Source organism: Oratosquilla oratoria, chromosome 7, assembly GCF_046742065.1.
Source record: "Oratosquilla oratoria isolate Oo_2021 chromosome 7, ASM4674206v1, whole genome shotgun sequence".
In the NCBI taxonomy this organism is placed as follows: domain Eukaryota; kingdom Metazoa; phylum Arthropoda; class Malacostraca; order Stomatopoda; family Squillidae; genus Oratosquilla; species Oratosquilla oratoria.
This window is the reverse complement of record NC_134783.1, coordinates 33,924,993-33,943,127: the sequence shown is the minus strand read 5'-3', so window position 1 is coordinate 33,943,127 and position 18,135 is coordinate 33,924,993. Positions and strand designations below refer to the sequence as shown.

The 18,135-nt window shown below is 37.3% G+C and overlaps 1 protein-coding gene across 1 annotated transcript in view; it reads right to left on the bottom strand.

Annotated features, from left to right (window-relative positions):
- LOC143026783 (uncharacterized) overlaps positions 1-18,135 on the bottom strand; it is a 35,749-nt gene that overhangs the window by 6,665 nt on the left and 10,949 nt on the right. Inside the window, exons 6-9 of the mRNA XM_076187556.1 lie at positions 10,234-12,885; positions 9,368-9,542; positions 4,104-4,205; positions 3,297-3,460 (exon numbers count right to left, since the gene is read on the bottom strand). Of these exons, the coding sequence (XP_076043671.1) occupies positions 3,297-3,460; positions 4,104-4,205; positions 9,368-9,542; positions 10,234-12,885 (3,093 nt within the window). The remainder of the gene's footprint in view (positions 1-3,296; positions 3,461-4,103; positions 4,206-9,367; positions 9,543-10,233; positions 12,886-18,135) is intronic.

Sequence of the window (18,135 nt, the reverse complement as noted above, 5' to 3'; positions counted from 1 at the left end):
CAATTGTTTTATCTGTCTTTTTTTTATTCCTGCCAAAGATAAAAGTATTTCTCCTAAAGATGTGAATCTAGGAACCTCCAAACGTATGGGAAGAAGATGGAAATCTTAATACATTTTGAAAATGAAATAAATATACGAATAAATGGATTAATTAAATCAAATTAACGACTTTCATTGACCCACAGTCATTTTTTGTATTCATTATTATTTTCTATTTATTACTATTTCTATCATAATTTATATCATTATCAAGCTTGCGAGCGTTCGCGCACATCTTGCAGACATACATACATATACCAACGGCTTTTTCCCCCTTACAAGGAAGGTAGCTAAAGTCAAAGGCATAAATCCACTCCCACTTATTTCATCCCCCACATACTCCACTCCCATTCACCACCCCTCCCTTCCTCTTATCTTGACTCCTCCTGGATGATGGGTCATCACTGCATCCTGCCCACTGCCCTGGGTCAGAAGCAATGTAGGAAGACACAGCACATCCACATTAAAACAACTTCATTAAATCGACGACACTCCTCCCGCCCCCTCATGCAGAAGAAAAGACTGGGAGAAATCCCTTTGGGCTGCATCAAAATATCATTCACACATACTCCCTCACCCCCCAATCCCCCACTCGCTCCCATGCATCAGAGCATCATCCATACACAACCATTCTCCACTCACCCCTATCTTCTGCCTTCTCCCATCCTTCCTCAACAGACATTCCCCTCGTTCCCAATGACCCTTTTACCACATCCCTCCACCTCATCCTTGGTTGTCCCCTCATGTTCACTCCTTCCACCTCTGCCTTCCATACCTCTTTTACTAATCTTTCTTCACTCATTCTTTTCATTTGTCCAAACCATCCCAATACTCTTTCATCAACCCTATCTCCCAACTCCCTTTCCACCCCCATTTTCCTCCTCACCTCCGTTTTTCACTCTATCCAACCTAGTAACCCCTACCATAATTCTCAGGCACTTCATCTCAAACTCTTCCTCTTTTGTGTTCCATGTTTCCTCCCCATACAGTGCTGTTGGCACACTCCTTCATACTTTTAGCATCTATTCCCAAATGTCTATTTCTCATTACATTTTTTAATCCCCCCAAGGCATTTACTAGCTTCTCTCGATCTACATTCTACCTCCACCTTCACTCCTCTCTTTCCTGCCACATTCACATCCAAGTATCTAATGTTATCCACTTCCTCCAGTCTCTCTCCCTTAATATTCACTTCCAAATGCAGTGTTGTCAGCAAACAATAACTGGCTTATCTCCCATTTTTCTCCAATTTCTTTAACCATCTCCAATCCCTGGCCCATTACCCTTGCATTTACCTCTTGCACCAACCCATTCATGTATAAATTGAACAGCCAAGGCGAAATAACACATCCTTGGCAAAGTCTCACCTTTACCTCAAACCACTCACTCTTGCCATTTCTAATTCGGACACAGGCTCTACTATTCTTGTAAAAACTCTTGATTGCTCTTAAAAGCTTTCCTCCTATCCCATATATCTGCAATAACCCCCACAGTGACTTCCCATCTACCCTTTCATAAGCCTTTTCCAAATCCATAAAGGCCCAAAAAACATCCTTACCTTTTCCTAAAGCTTTCTCACATATCTGTCTTACCACAAAAATCTGATTCATGCAACCCCTACTAGTCCTTAACCCACACTGTTCCTCACCAATTACTCCCTCTGTTCCTCTCCTAATCCTCTCAATCAAAACTCTCCCATAAGCCTTCCCAACTACTCAAGAAACTGATCCCTCTGAAACTACTACATTTGTTCCCTTTTCCCTTGTAAAGTGGAACTAAACAGGCACTCCTCCAGTACTCTATCCTCTTTTAGATAAACATTAAACAACCTCACCAACCAGTCCACCATCACTGTACCTCCCTTTAGACACCCCTCATGACACCCATCCAACCCTGGTGCCTTACCTGCTCTCATCATTTTAATAACTACTTTCACCTCATCTTTCCTTATTTCTCCTCCCTTTTCCTCATTCATCACTGCCATTTTCTTAATGCTTCCCACTGCAGCTACCTTTCCCTCCCCTCCTTATCCTCATTTACATTTAGCAACTCACTAAAACTCCCTAACAGACACTTCATGTAATATCTTATCACTTCAGCCAATTGAAGAGCTTTTCTTCAAATTTGAAAACAAAATGGGAAGGGCGTCATTTCGGATTTGAATTTGGATGTGTTGGGGTGTTTCCATTTGAGCCTATTTTATTTCATTTTCATAAAAGAAATATGATGTTTTGAGTGGTTTCAACATAAAAATCGTGCTCTTCCTAAAAGTGTTGTGTGTTTTCTATGTGATTACGAGTGATGTCTTAAGTAATTTTACCCCAAAACCAGAAGCTTGCTCAGCAACTCCATTCACACCATACCCAAGAACCCAGTTTTTGACTATGCTAGACAGGACAGGATGCATAACCCACACAGAAATCAAACTGATTTAGGGCTAAAATGTAACCCATAGGCAAGTCTGCATTGCTTCGGTCAGGCAGGTAGGCTACATAGGTGAGTGGGGGTGGGGGTGGAGTGCTGTTTAAACGAGGTTATTTATTTATTTTTATTTACCTATTTATTCATTTATTGTTTTTGCTTATACATTTATCTATGAAACATCAAATATATTCATTAGGCCCAATTCAACTCCTGTAAAATTTAAATAGATAATCAATAAATAAAAGTTGCTGCAATGTATCTTTATCTAAGGTGGTACTACTCAGATATCCCTTTGGTGTCAATATTGCTCTCCCTCAGCTGATTAAAATAGCCTGGCGGCAGGAAGAACAAAAACAGAGTTGGGATACAGATGCCCATTGGGTTTTGAACAAACTGATCCACATTTTGAGCACTGCTCCCCTCCTCAAAATGCCAATGGTTCCATTGTTTATTTAAGACATTGGCAGAAGGAAATACTTTTCATAGGCCCTCACATGGGGGAGGCACATGCCCTGGGACAGCACATTTAGGGGGGCAGCAATTCTAGACTGGACATGCTACCCACAAGGCTGACAAAATATAAAAAAAAAAAAAAAAAAAAAAAAAGGTCAAAGAAGCCCTGAATATATTACCATAATATATATATTTTGCGTTCAAATCAACAGAATATGAAATATTTTTTCTTTATCCTTTCTACAATAGGGACATTAAATACAATTAATTTTTTTCTTAACTATTCTGCAAGCCAATAGCTATAATAGGCAGTAAGGGATAGTGGAGATGGGAAGTGGTGATGGGAGAGGGGGGCATCGCTTTGGCCCCCACTTTCTTACCTGGTGGTGCATGGGTTTCGTAGTTGGAGTTTCATGATGCGTGCTGGTCAGGGTGCAGCAACTGAGCATAACCGAGACCAAACGCTTCACATGGGCACAGGTCCGTGGGGAGTATCTCAATAAAGGTGAACGGAAATCAGAAAGCACAGCCTCAATTGTCGACTCTAATTTGGGGATCAATGATCCAATTATCATTTTACTGTGTCAACTCAATTAACAATACATGTATTATGCAGGAAATAATATGTTCAATGTTAATGAGAAAATAGAGAATCAATATATTATATGTAATATGTCGTTATAGTAACCTTCCACTTTAACCCATCATTCGATGCACTTTTTTCATATTAACTGTTGATTTCAACATAAATTTTTGTTAATATTAGTGTATATTTAATGAATTACTACTTGCACACCTTAGCCTCTTTGCAAAATATCCCAGTGCCTAATAGCAAGGTAGATTGATACTAATAAACCACTCATGTTATAGTATAGTATTTCTGAAAATAACCTATAATGATAATATCCAAATATGAATGTTCTACTGGATATACTGTATATATTGTTTTGGGTGCACATGATGAATTATATAATGACAGTTCTTTAGTCTAACATATGTTTACAATCATACTTTGCACCAAATCACACCCATATCACACTTTGAAGGAAGTTTGAATAGCCTACAGTGTAGACCCTACACCAAAAGCTTTTGGACAGCACACACCGGGATGGGAGTGGAAGGTTAATATAAAGCTGTAATGGCTATTTCTGACATTAAAAATTATAAATAACTATCATCTAAATCACCTGAATTAGAGTTAGTAATGATGATAATGGTCAGCAACGCTTGCAAAAGTGCAAAAGTTACTTGTAATTCATCCAACACAATCCCACCAACCCCAAGTGCTCCTGGAAACAAGTAAAGGACACTGATAAAAACATTTGCGATAGAATACATAAACGCCAACATGTTAAAACTAGTGACATGTTACACTTTTGGGAAGGGTGAAGGCAGGGGGTAGAGGTGAGTGGAGAATGGTTGTGTATGAATGATATTTTGACCCAGCCCAGAGGGATTTCACCCAGTTTTCTATATTTTCCGCATGAGGGGCAGAGAGGGAGGGGGAGGGTCACCGTGTAAGTGAAATTACCCTGCTGGGGATGTACTGTGTCTTGCTACATTGTTTTCGACCTGCGTGGTGAGGAAACAGGGATGACCCTTCATTTATAAGGAACCAAGATAAGAGGGAAACAAAAGTGGTGGATGGGAGTGGATGTGTGCCTTTGACTTGGCTACCTCCCTCTTATGGGAAAAGAGGTCCTTAACGAAGTTTGGAACTCCAGGAAAATTCAAGTTTCATCGATCTCAACAAGGAGGGAGTACCTTTGTTGTATTAGTAGAGAAGGGGAAAGCTCATGGTGAAGTGGGAAGGTGAAGAAAAAGGCGAGAGGGATTACTGAGGAAAATGGAAGGAAATGAGGAAGGGGACAAACGGGCCCTGGATGTTGGAAGGGGTGTAAACAAAAGGGGTGCAGAACACACAGACAAGGAAGAACAAGGAAGCAGAAGTGTCAAAAGCAGAAATATAGATAATAGCAGATCAATGGAAAGAGAAGATAACTGCTTTTATGGATTTAATGAGGGAGGAGGTGACAACCTCCCTCTACTAGTAAATCTAGAGAGAAACTAAAAAAAATGAATGAAGCATGGGAGGTTAGGTTTAACCAATTAACATTAGTTACCCAAAGAGTTGATAAAATGAAAGAATTAAAGGAGAATCAAAACCTAACCAAAGAAATAGAAGAATTAAAAAGACAGTTCAGAGAAGTAAAAGATGAGAATGAGGAATTAAAGAGGAATAATAAAGAGAATAAGGAGTCCATAGCAAAAGAGGTAAGTGGTTGGAAAAAAGTACAAGAGAACAATAAAATTGAATTTAGAGATATAGTGAAACAGCAGATGAAAGAACAAACTAAGGACACAGTTATTAAAGTGATGAGAGAGGAGAATATAGTAAGAGACTTAGCGGATAAAAAGAAACGTATAATTATATTGAGGATGGAAGAGAAGTATAATCAAAATAGGACTACAAGAATAAAGGAGGAAAAGGAAAAGTAAATAAGATATTAGAAGTAGTTCAAGATGAACCAGAAACAAGGAAACAAATAGAAGAAATATATAGACTAGGGAAATACAATATAGATAAGACCAGACCAATTAAGGTCAAATTCAGGTCAAAAATGAAGACAGAGAATATCTTATCAAAAACAGGAAAACTAGAAGAGAGTGATCAACATAAACATGTATGGATAAAAAGAGAAATGAATATAAAGAGGAGAGAGAAGATGAGAAAACAAAAAGACTAAAAGCTAAAGAAAAAACGAGGAAAGAACAGAGTCAGAAAATGAGAAATTCTATTGGAGAGTAGTGGATATGAAAGTGAGGAAATGGTTCATAGCAGAGAAAAATGGAAAGGAAACAGAAAACACGATGGAAGTAGCAGAAAATTAAAAGTGTTTTACACAAACATAGATGGCTTAATAACAGGCTTGAACGAACTGAATGAGTACCTGAAGGAAAAAGAACCAGACATAATGGGAATTGTAGAGACAAAATTGAAAGGTCCACTACCACCCAACAGTGTAGGACATGGTGCATATAATTATTGGATTAGAAAAAGAGAGGCAAAACAAGGGGGTGGATTTATGTTCCTGACTAAGAAGGATATAAATGTGAGGAATGTCGCATATGGAAAGAATAGAGATGATTATGATGGAAGTGGAGGACAGGGATGGGAAGAGCAGGAAGTTTGTAGTAAATTATGTGCCTCCTAAAATGGCCTTGTGGGAAGAGAGAGAATACAAAAATATGTTAGAAGACACAAGGATAACACTAAATAAGATAACGGAAGATGGAGGAAGAATAGTTATAATGGGTGACTTTAACTGTAAAGAAATCTGCTGGGAAGAGATGACAGTGAAGGGTGGAGATGACCTATGGGGAAATGTATTACTTGATATTATAGAACATACAATGACACAATGGATACAAGAGAATACTAGGCATAGAAATGAGGAAGAACCATTGAGACTGGACCTAATAATCACATCAGAACCTGAAATAGTGGACAAGATTGAATATAAGACATCAATAAGTAAAAGTGACCACATATTGGTTGAACTGGAACTAAATGATGAAAAATACATGAAAAAAACGAACAATATAGAAAGGGAAGATTTATGTATGAAATAACAAATTTTGATAAAAAAAAAAAAAAATCTTTCAAAAAGCAGACTGGGAAGGGATACACAAGGAGGAAACAACTGAAGAGAAATGGAATATTTTGACAAAAATCTATAAAGGAGTGGAAAATTATGTTCGAAGACAAAAGCAAGAAAAAGAATATATAAAGTGTTAGTACAGCAAAAGATGTAGGGAGTTAAAAGACAAAAGGGATAAAGCTTGGATAAAATGGAAAAAATACAAAAGACCTGAAAAATGGAAAATATATACTAGTTAAAGAAATGAATATGTACAAGTGTGCAGAGAAGAGAAGATAAAATATGAAAAAGATGTCATAGAAAAATGTAAAGATCAACCAAAAATATTTTACAGATTTGTAAACAGCAAACTGAAATACAAACAAGAATTGGAGAAACTACGATGAGGAGGAGTTGAATACACAGAGGAAATAGAAATGGCAGAAATTATGAACAAGCATTTTAAATTGGTGTTTATGAGGGAGAACATACAACCCAGAGATATCGAGTGGGAGGAGAAAGTCCCCCCTATAAAAGAGATAGTAACAAGGAATGAAATAACGAGTCACTTGAGTAATCTTGATGTCAGAAAATCACATGGACCAGATGAAATGGCAAACTGGATTTTGAGAGAATGCAGGAATGAACTAACAGACAAAATACATAGTCTAATAAGCAGTTCATTGAAAGAAGGAAAAGTTCCAGAAGATTGGAAAAGAGCAAATATAGTACCAATATATAAAGGGGGAAACAAGGAAGACCCTACTAACTATAGACCGGTCTCTCTTACAAGTACGATAGCTAAAATTTGTGAAAGAATTATCAAAACTAGATGAGTAAGGCATCTGGAAAAAAACAACGTACTAAATCCAAGGAGATTTGGATTCAGACAAGAACAATCATGTGTCACAAACTTAATATGTTCCTATTCAAGACTAATAGATGTAATACAAGATGGATGGGCTGATTGTGCATTTCTAGACCTGAAAAAAGCTTTTGATAAGGTGCCACATAAGAAGTTGCTAAAGAAATTAGAAACTGAAGGAGGAATACAGGGCAAACTGCTGAAGTGGATGGAAGACTTCTTGCATGAAAGAAAAATGAGCGTGGTGATAAGAGACAAACACTAATTGGGATGAAGTGATTAGTGGAGTTCCACAAGGAACAGTTCTGGCCCAAATAATGTTTGCTATATATATTAATAATATGGATAAAGGAATTGAAAGTTATATGAGCTTCTTTGCGGATGATGCAAAATTGTTGAAAAAAGTGAACACTGAAGAAGATTGTGACTTGCTGCAGAGTGATCTCAATAAAGTATGGGAATGGAGTAGGAAGTGGGAGATGGAATTCAATATTAAGAAGTGTAGTATAATGGAATTTGGAAGGAGCAAACAAAGAATAGTGGGATCATATAAATTGGGAGAGGAAGAAATTAAAAAAAAGTAGAAAATGAGAAGGACCTGGGAGTCATTATTATGAATAATATGTCACCTGAGAAACATATAAACAAAATTTTTTGAGAAATTTATAATCTAATAAGAACAATCAATGTGGCATTTACATACCTGGACAAAGAAATGGTGAAGAAAATACTGGTCACTTTGATAAGACCATGATTGGAGTATGCAGTGACGACATGGTCACCAAGTACAAAAAATGTGTAAAAAAAAATTGAAAGAATACAAAGAGCAATTACGAAATTGGCACCAACACTCTCAGAACTATCATATGAAGAGAGACTAGCAAAACTTGAGCTACAGACATTAGAGCAAAGAAGAGAAAGAGGAGACTTGATAACTATTTATAGAATCATGAAAGGCATAGAAACTATTGATAGAGAGGATCTAATAAAATAGGATAGTAGAGATACAAGAGGACACTGAAAGAAAATCAAGAAAGACAGTTATAGAAGAGACCTAAAGAAGAACAGCTTTCCCCACAGGGTATTAGACATTTGGAACAAGTTAGATGAGAATGTGGTGTGTGCAAAAACAATACACGAATTTAAAAATAGTCTAGATAAGACGAGATATGAAGACGGGACACCATGAGCATAGCTCCCCTTCCCGTAAAATACAACTAGGTAAATACACTCACACTCTCACTCTCACTCACACTCTCACTCATACTCTCACTCACACTCTCACCACTTTCACTCTCTCCCACATTGCATGTGTGTGATTACATTAAGAAAATCTTATTTTAGAAGGTGAATGTGGGCAAAAACTTGCTGCATCAACATGACACATTTGATGACTGAAGAAACAATGTTTAAGCTTCTTTCCTGACAATATATCAACAATAATCTTAATGTTATTAATAAACAAATGGAATAATAAAAAATGTGTGTGGATGTTGTGCTTCTGATAACTTTCATGTTAGTTCCAACTGCCACCAAGCAATTCTATTCAGACAATGGCAGCTCATTGTGCAACAAAGTTAAAGATAAAAAAAAAAAACAATAACCACCATTGGCATTATGAACATGTGCATTTCTTTTGATACGTGCTCCTCAAGAATGACTGAGTAAATGTTTAATCTTAAATGTTGGTAATAAAGTAAGCTCACAAGAATTTCCTTCCTATTTCAGTTTTCAAAAATAAATTGGTGTATACATATATCAGTGGCTACTCTCACAATCAGAAGTTGCTAGCCCACTGTACTGTTTGGATTTTTAGCTTTCAGTTTAGTCTTTTAATTTTCTTTAGGTTTTTGTTCAATTTTTGAGGCACAAGAAATTAGGATTTGTATAAAAAAAAAAATCTAATTACTATAAACAATAAATTTAATAGCTATAATAGTCTTACCTGATGATGCCCTGGCCAAATCTTGAGTTATATTGACTAAAAGCTTGGGGGCAAGAGAAATAGCTGGTAAGGAAGAGATGTAAACACGAAATTCTGACTGATCCCTGGCAACTTCCATCACTGCCCCCCACAGCTCACTTAGACCTATGTATTTATCAGTCAACTCTTCTATGTCCTGCACAATGTTGATAAACCAAATTTTATATTAAAATCAATTATAATATACAGTATATACACGTGTGTGTGTGTATATATATATATAAATATATATATATATATATATATATATATATATATATATATATATATATATACCGGTATATATATACACATATACTGTATATACACATCAAATACTATTAGCATTGATGGAATAGAAATAATATTATGCATTAAAATCAATCATGTTGAAGAAAATCACAATCTTGAACTTTGATTCTCTTAACTGACCAGTACATGCAACTTTGAACCTAATGGACAACAAATCATATCAGTACTTATAGTAGGAGTGAAATATACACATTTGCATATGCACAGACCAAGCCCAACAAGAATACCAGGGTAATCAAGTAACACTTAATATACAAAAAAATTAAATAATCTTGAATACAATATGTTCATAGCTTAATTTCTGGATAAAAAATCCATTGATATGAAATAAATAGACTGTATAGAAATCGAGTCAACTTGAACAATGTCAGTCACTGAATCAAAGTTCAAAATATAAATAAAATGAAATAAAAAAAAACTACAGTTAATGTCTCTGGTATAAACTACTAAAAATTTAAGTCCTAAGAACATGCATGTTTTCAGAACTTAATGAAATGCCAAATTATTATAATCTTAAAATAATTCCTTCAACTCACAATTTTGGAAAATTCTTCTGGTGTAAAAAATCTTGATTCTTTCATGTCACTCTCCTCATCTGGCAGTTCCTGCATACTGGGTTTAATATTCCCCATTTTCTCTTCATCAATGTCAGATGCTTCAGATGTCAAAGTATTTTCTTCTTCTTTTCTAGGTTGATCTATGCCTTCTTCTTTTCTATCCACCTCTTCACAATTTTCTTGAAGTTCACACTCTTGCTGTTGCTTTACCTCCTCATGCAGACAATCTTTTGAAAACTGTGTATGAATGTAGAACCTTTGTTTAACCTGTTGAGCTTTCATGTCAAAGTATGAAGTCCAAAACTGATCTTGTTCAGTCATTTCCCTAACAAGTTCTGCCAATACTCCTTCAGATTCTGGTTTATAAATAGATGAAGACTCATGCTGAAGACTTTCATTGATGACTGTGCACAGGAGTTTATATGATTGAGATCTTACAATTGGCACATGTTTTGTGATTGCAATAAGCTGAACACTATGCTTGTCCATGTACCTGACCATAGCACTGACCAAGTCAGAGACAGCAAGTCTGGCACAGTCAAGCAAACAAGCAGTCATTAATGCATTATCATCATCCTTTAGAAAATGAGCCAGTCCCTGAGCAGAAATGTATTCAAATAGAGGGATGATGACATAATCACAAAATACTTCTTTGACAGAATAACTACTATTACTCATTAATCTTAGAAAAAGTTGACACATTTCCTGTTTTATTTCCCTATCCTCAGGAAATACAAAATGCTTTAGCAGTTCCACTCCTTTCCATCTGGATCGAAATCCTTTACATTCACCTTCGGCTGAACCAGAAAATTTGACTGAAGAATGCATGTTTCCTCTTCCAATCAGTTTGAAAGTTGCTGAAAAAGATTCCTCCAAGGCATAATCTGAGGAGGTTGTTTCCTGTGGCTTTCTTCGTTTCATGGAGTCTGGAGACTGACATATCAAACAATCTATTGATGTACTCCAAGCTGTTCCCCCAAGATCAGGCCAAGCAATTTTTTCAATGAAGCACACAATAACAGAGAATAAGACAGGAGACATTGTTTCAATACTAACTACCGGTATAATTTTTTCAAATATGTGATTCACATTCAAACAACAACATAATCCGCATCGTGACAAAGCCCTCAAAACTCCTATTTTAGAGTTAACAAATTCAGAACTCTCATAACATTCTAGAAGTAGAAGAACAAAATTTGCAACCATACACGTATTAGGGCTATCTGTCTGCAATATACCAAATGGAAGACCAAGCATCTGTGAATGATGATGGACATTACTTGGGTATTCACAATGTCGATGATGTTTCTTATTGCATTTGTCTGCATGGTCTATGTCAACTCTCCAACTCTTGATGTAGTAGATTAGGAAGCTTAAAGAGTACATGAGATTTATGCTTTGCTCAGGATCCACCTTATCCAAATGCATAAACAACTTCTTTGTAATTTCTGCTCCACCACTTTGAAAGAATATCCTGAAGGGGTTCAGACCAAGGTGAGTGTCTTTGTATGCATATTTGAGGCAAGCACAAACCTGCAGTACCATAAGTAAGCCAGTCATAATCCTTGATGCAAATCTTAGGATCTCTATGCATATTTTCTCCACATGTAGATCTCTGCTACATGTGGGCTGCTGAGACTGACTCTCATATGTATCAACAGAATGCATTAGATGATCTACTATTTGAAGTAACTGGGAAATAACCTGCAAATCACTGATAACCTGTAAAGTTTCAACAGACTGAAGAAATTTCTTCATGGATGCAAAAGCAAGAGTGAGCAACCGTTCATTCAATTTCACTGAAGTATAAAGATCCATTTCATCAGGAGGTTTGTCTGGAAGATTATAAGAAAAAGAGCCCAGAGCTTCAACAGTGAACTCCATAACACTACGAGTGGTGATAAGAGAATCTATATTCTGCTTCCAATCTGTATCTTTTATACAGAACTGGAAAAGTATAGATGTAATACACTCTAACAGCTCATAAGCCGACAGACTAAAATTTCTATTATTGCTCCATACTGGACAGACAAATTCATTTTTTGCATTGCTAACTTCAACTTCCTGTTTTTTTTCTGCGTCACTATAAATTGCTCTATTGAAATATTCAAAATCATTCATATTCAAAGTAAATCTTAGAGTTACATTCCGTGGTCTCCTGAGAATCTTTTCTTCTTCTGAATCTGAATCTTTGATGGAATGAGAATAGTTAGACGACATTTTCTTAAATCTTTTCCTCCTGGTTTTAGTTGCAGACTGACTAGATGCCACACTGCTTCGAGAACTACAATGCTGAAACTGAGTTGTAGGGTTCTGACTCTTGTACCCCAAACCTTCTCCATTTTTTTCATGTAATAATACTAATAGACGACTGAACATGTCTTCAATGCTGCATATCACAGTTGGGGTGTAGCTAAATTTAGAAACACATGTACACAAAACTTCCGTCTTTTCCAATCCATCTAGATCTTCTGCAGTTTCACTATGCCTGTTTGTGTTATTCTTCTGCAAACACTGAGGGCATTTATTTTCTTTAGGATCTGTTTTTGAGTTCAAATTATCCGTATTTCTCAGCACAAAGAAGAATACATATGCAAGAATGTTACATATTTCAAGACTACCAGACAGACTCTGAAACAAAGAAAAAAAAAGCATTTAATATTATACAGAAACTGACAGAAAATAAATCAACCAAATTCTATTCCATGATTACCAACAGATCTTTGTATAAAACTGGCCCAATAAGAATTGAGTATACAAAATGGGAAACATACAATAATAGGTTACTTCTTCTACATGCATGAGAAATTCTATCTCATAAGCTGCTCTATACTGTTCAAAACACATGAAGACTTGTAACTGAAATATGGAACTTCATATCTTTCTTGTATACTAATTTCTTGCACCACTTTTAAATATCCTCTCCCACCTAAATACCTGAACACTTTTACATCTAACAATTTTCATCCACATTTATTTTATCTTTTTCATTTTCCTGTTTCCCTTCTCAATTTTGCTTTTATCAACATTCACAACCAGTTAGGGAGATGTGGGTTTTTGTAGGTGCATATAGGCCTGGTAGTGAGAAGACTGTTGAGGAAAGGGAGGCTTTTTGGATAGATTTAAACAAGTGCATAAAGGAATTAGGGAGAAATCTCATAGTAGTCGTATTGGGAGACCTTAATGCTAAGGTAGGAAATGAACCAATAGACAGAGTGGTTGGTAAGTGTGGAGTTCCAAGAAAATTTTTTAGTGGAGAGTTGAAGGTTGAGATGTGTCTAGAAAGAGAGCTGATGATAGCAAATACAGTGTTTAGGAAGAAAGTCAAGCATAAGTACACATGGGAGAGGGTGGTGGATGGGATGGCAGTAGATAAAGCATTAATGGACTATATAGTGGTAACCAGGATTACAGTAAGAAGAGTTAAGGATGTACATGTTTTAAGGGGAGAGAGTGGGGGAATATCAGATCATTTTTTGGTGGCTGGTAAGTTGAGAGTGGAGAATAGATGGAGAAAGAAAAAGGACAAAAGGTAGGGAGGTGCTTAAAGTGAACTGCTTAAATGAGAAAGAAAAGGAGTACAAGAAGAAGCTGAGAGAGGAGCAGGAATGAATGATAGAGTAGAACTAGGAGTGGAGGAGGAATGGGGATGGTTCAAGGAGGGAGTCATAAGGTGTGCAAAAATGGTGTGTGGAACAAGGAGGATGGGAGGAAATAGAAAAGGAAGGGTAGTGTGTGGTGAGATGAGGAAGCAAAGAAAGTTGTAGAAGAGAAAATGCAAGCTTTCACAGATTGGTTACAAAATAGGACGAGAGAATCATATGAGAGGTACAAAGAAAAGAGAAGACAAGAAAAGTACAAGATAAAGGAGGCAAAAAGGAGAGCAGATGTGAAATGGAGCAAGTGTATGACAAATTTTTGAAAGTAATAAAAAAAAATTGAAAGAAAAAGAGAAAGAGGCAAAGCAAGCAGAGAAGAATAGGTAAAAGGTGCAGATGGAGAGATGATAATGGAAGAGAGGGAAGTAGGAGGAAGATGTGCAGATTATTTTAGGGAGTTGCTAGATATGAAGGAGGATATGGAGGAAAAGGTAGTTGCAGTGGGATATGCTAAGAAAATGACAGTGATGAATGAGGAAAATGCAGGAGAAATAAGGAAAGATGAGGTGAAGGCAGTTGTTAAGATGAGAGTAGGTAAGGCACCTGGGTTGGATGTCATGCCGAATGGGAAAAAAAAAAAAAGGACGTACAGTGATGGCGGGCTGGCTGGTGAGGTTATTTAATGTTTATTTAAGAGAGGGTGAAATGCTGGAGGACTGGAGGAGTGCCTGTATTGTTCTCCTTTACAAGGGAAAAGGTGACAAGTGTGAGTGTAGTAGTTTCAGAGGGATCACCTTGTTAAGTGTAGTTGGGAAGGCTTATGGGAGGGTCTTGATTGAGAGGATTAGAAGAGGAATGGAGGGAGTAATTGTGAGGAACAGTGTGGGTTTAAGACAGGTATGGGTTGCATGGATCAGCTTTTTGTAGAAAGCTATAGGAAAAGGTAAGGACATTTTTTTGGGCCTTTATGGACTTGGAAAAGACTTATAACAAGGTAGACAGGAAGGCACTGTGGGAGGTATTGCAGATATATGGGATGGGAGGAAAGCTTTTAAGATCAGTCAAGAGTAGTAGAGCTTGTGTTAGAATCAGAAATAGAGAATGGTTTGAGGTAAAGGTGAGACATCACCAAGGATGTGTTATGCTGCCTTGACTGTTCAATTTATACACAGATGGGGTGGTGCCAGAGTTAAATGCAAGAGTAATGGGTTGGGGATTGGAGATGGTTAAAGAAAATGGAGAAAAGTGAGAGATAAGCCAGTTGTTATTTGTTGATGATGACACTGTGCTTGTAGCAAGATCAGAGGAGGGGTTGAGAAAGTCTGTGACAGAGTTTGGGAAGGTGTGCAAAAGAAGGAAGTTGAAGATAAATGTGGGTAAAAGTAAGGTGATGAGATGTACAAGGGGAGAAAGTGGCAGCAGACTGGAAGTGAGTATCAAGGGAGAGTGACTGGAGGAAGTGAATAGTTTTAGATACTTGGGTGCAAATGTGATGGGAAAGGAAGGAATGGAGGCAGAAAGTAGATTGAGAGAAGCAAGTAAATGCTTTGAGGGATTAAAAATAGACATTTGGGAATGGATGCTAAGAGGAGATTGTATGAAGGAGTGATTGTGCCGACAGCACTGTATGGGGCAGAAACATGGAACATGAGAGAGGAAGAGAGGAGTATGAATATGTTTGAGATGAGGTGCCTGAGAAGTATGATAGAGTGAGAAATGAGGAGGTAAGGAGGAGAGTGGGTGTGGAAAGGGAGTTGGGAGATGAGGGTGATGAAAGAGTATTGGGATGGTTTGGACACATGAAAAGAATGAGTGAAGAAAGATTAGTAAAAGAAGTGTGGAAGGCAGACGTGGAAGGAGTGAATATGAGGAGGCATCCAAGGATGAGATGGATAGATGGGGTAAAAGAGGCATTGGGAAACAGGGCAATGTCTATTGAGGAAGGATGGGAGAGGACAGAAGATAGGTATGAATGGAGAATGGTTGTGTATGGATGATGCTGTGATGCATGAGCGGGAGTGGGTGGGGGATGGGGGGAGAGCATGTTGTGAAAAATAAATTTATGCAACCCGAAGGGATTTCTCCCTGCCTTCTCTATTTCTGCATGAGGGGATGGAGAGAGGAGGTTGCCAATTTAATGAAGTGGCCATGCTGTGGATGTGCTGTGTCTTGCAACACCACTTCTAACCCAGGGTAGTGGGCAAGATGCAGGGATGACCCATCATCCAGGAGGAGCCAAGATACGAGAGAGGGAGGGGGTGGATGGGAGTGGAGTATGTGGAGATGGAATGGGTGGGAGTGGATTTTATGCCTTTGTTTTTTGGCTACCTCCCTTATATTGGGTGAAAGAACCTTTGGTATATGTATGTACAACTAGCTTCCTTATTCTGCATACCTCATATGTTATACATCCACATGTATTAATCTTTTATTTTACCAAGTCATGTTTCACAGGTTAGATATAACATCTTGTTGCATCCTATTCCTATATGCTATTTCTGTTGGCAATTTGTTCACCTGCCCACTACTCTAATTGAAGCTAAACTTATATCTTCTTTGCCCATCTTCTTCCACAGGCTTTATCCTCTAAAATCTGAACAATGTCATTTAATCTTTTTTCATTCTTCCAGTGTTAATTTTAGTGTCTTTCATCCTGGTGTGTAAGAAATTATGTAGGCCTGGAACCCATCTTGAAATGGTTCTTTATTTTTTCTTCAATTTTATTTTTATGTGGATTTCAGTCTACAATATATTCTAAACTAAATCTAGGTATGATAATTGGAGATAACTGGTGACATAGCCTAAACTGGAAACATGTATGAAATTAAATCTAGGTATGATAATAAGACTTGCTCCCTTCCTATACACTATAATTAGGTAAATACATATAGTAACGAGTTATGGGTATCTTGGGTCATTTTCATCAATTCTTCTATATGCACATTCATCCTGCATTTTTTCCCACTGTTTTTACCATCTTCCTTGGGACTAATGTTAATGTCCAGAATTCACCTCCATACAACATGGTCTCCAGTACAGGTAAACGTCGACTTACGATGGCATTAGGTTTCGATAAAGCCATCGTAAGACGATCTCATCGTAAGTCGATCCCCACTCTGTTCCGTGGTCACTGTACCTAGCCTACTTGTATATTAACCACCAGAGATACTGAATATAGCCTATTAAACATGTACAGTAGTTCATTTAATTATTTTTATCCTTTTTACCATATTCAAACACTATAATATGTATTTTCAGTACGGTACTTAAATCTCGCGGGCAGCAGCCAATGCCAGCCGTACGACGTGACGTAATAATACTCGCATCATAAAATATAGTCACCGCTTATATCGATCGTTCTCTCTTTCACCCGCGAATTTTGAAAACCACAGAGAATGAATCATTTGAGAGAATGTAAAAACACAGGGGCGACTACAATAAATATAATCAAGACGCCGATATGGCAGCGTCGCGAATCCACTTGCTCCTCATGACGCCTACGTGTGCGGCACCGTATGGAAGGGGTTAAATTATCATATCGTCGTCGTCATCGTAAAGTCGAACAATCGTAAGTCGCGGCCATCGTAAGTCGACGTTTACCTGTATTTGTTAGCCACCCACACTTTTGTCTCAATTGTTACTTTCTTAACCTCTCATACTTTTTTCAGTGCCCTCAGTGATTTTCTTACTTCCAAACCAACCTGTTCTACTTCTTCCTTTGTACAGTGAGACCTCTCATTAACAGACGTTAATTAGCTGTATTTGCAGTGTTTTCGGTGTTTTTGGTGCTGTTGTTTAGTGCGTGTAATCACTATGCCACCCAAAAACCACTCCAAAACACCAAAAACACAGCGAAAACACCGCAAACACAGCTAATTGATGTCCGTTAATGAGAGGTCTCACTGTATTGCTTCCCTACTATAATTACTCCAAAACATCAATAAAACCCCAACTTCCTCTATTTTTCTACTCTAACTTTTAGGGTTTTCCACTGTCATCCATCATCTATTACTAGCATTCATCCTCAGTTTCCTTTCCAAAAATTTTTGTTGGTTTCTGTAAATTCAATTCACTGTTTTTAACAGTCAATACCAAAGCATCAAGAGGAGAATGTGAAGGAGGATGACGATAAACAATGATGTGATTTGTGTAAACCAAATGATAGGAGGATTGGCAACCTACATTAAGTTATTTTGCAGACAATATAATTCTCATCAGGAGAATAAAAGATGAACAGCACTGCAAAATGTTATAAAAATATCTAGACAATAATGACTGGACC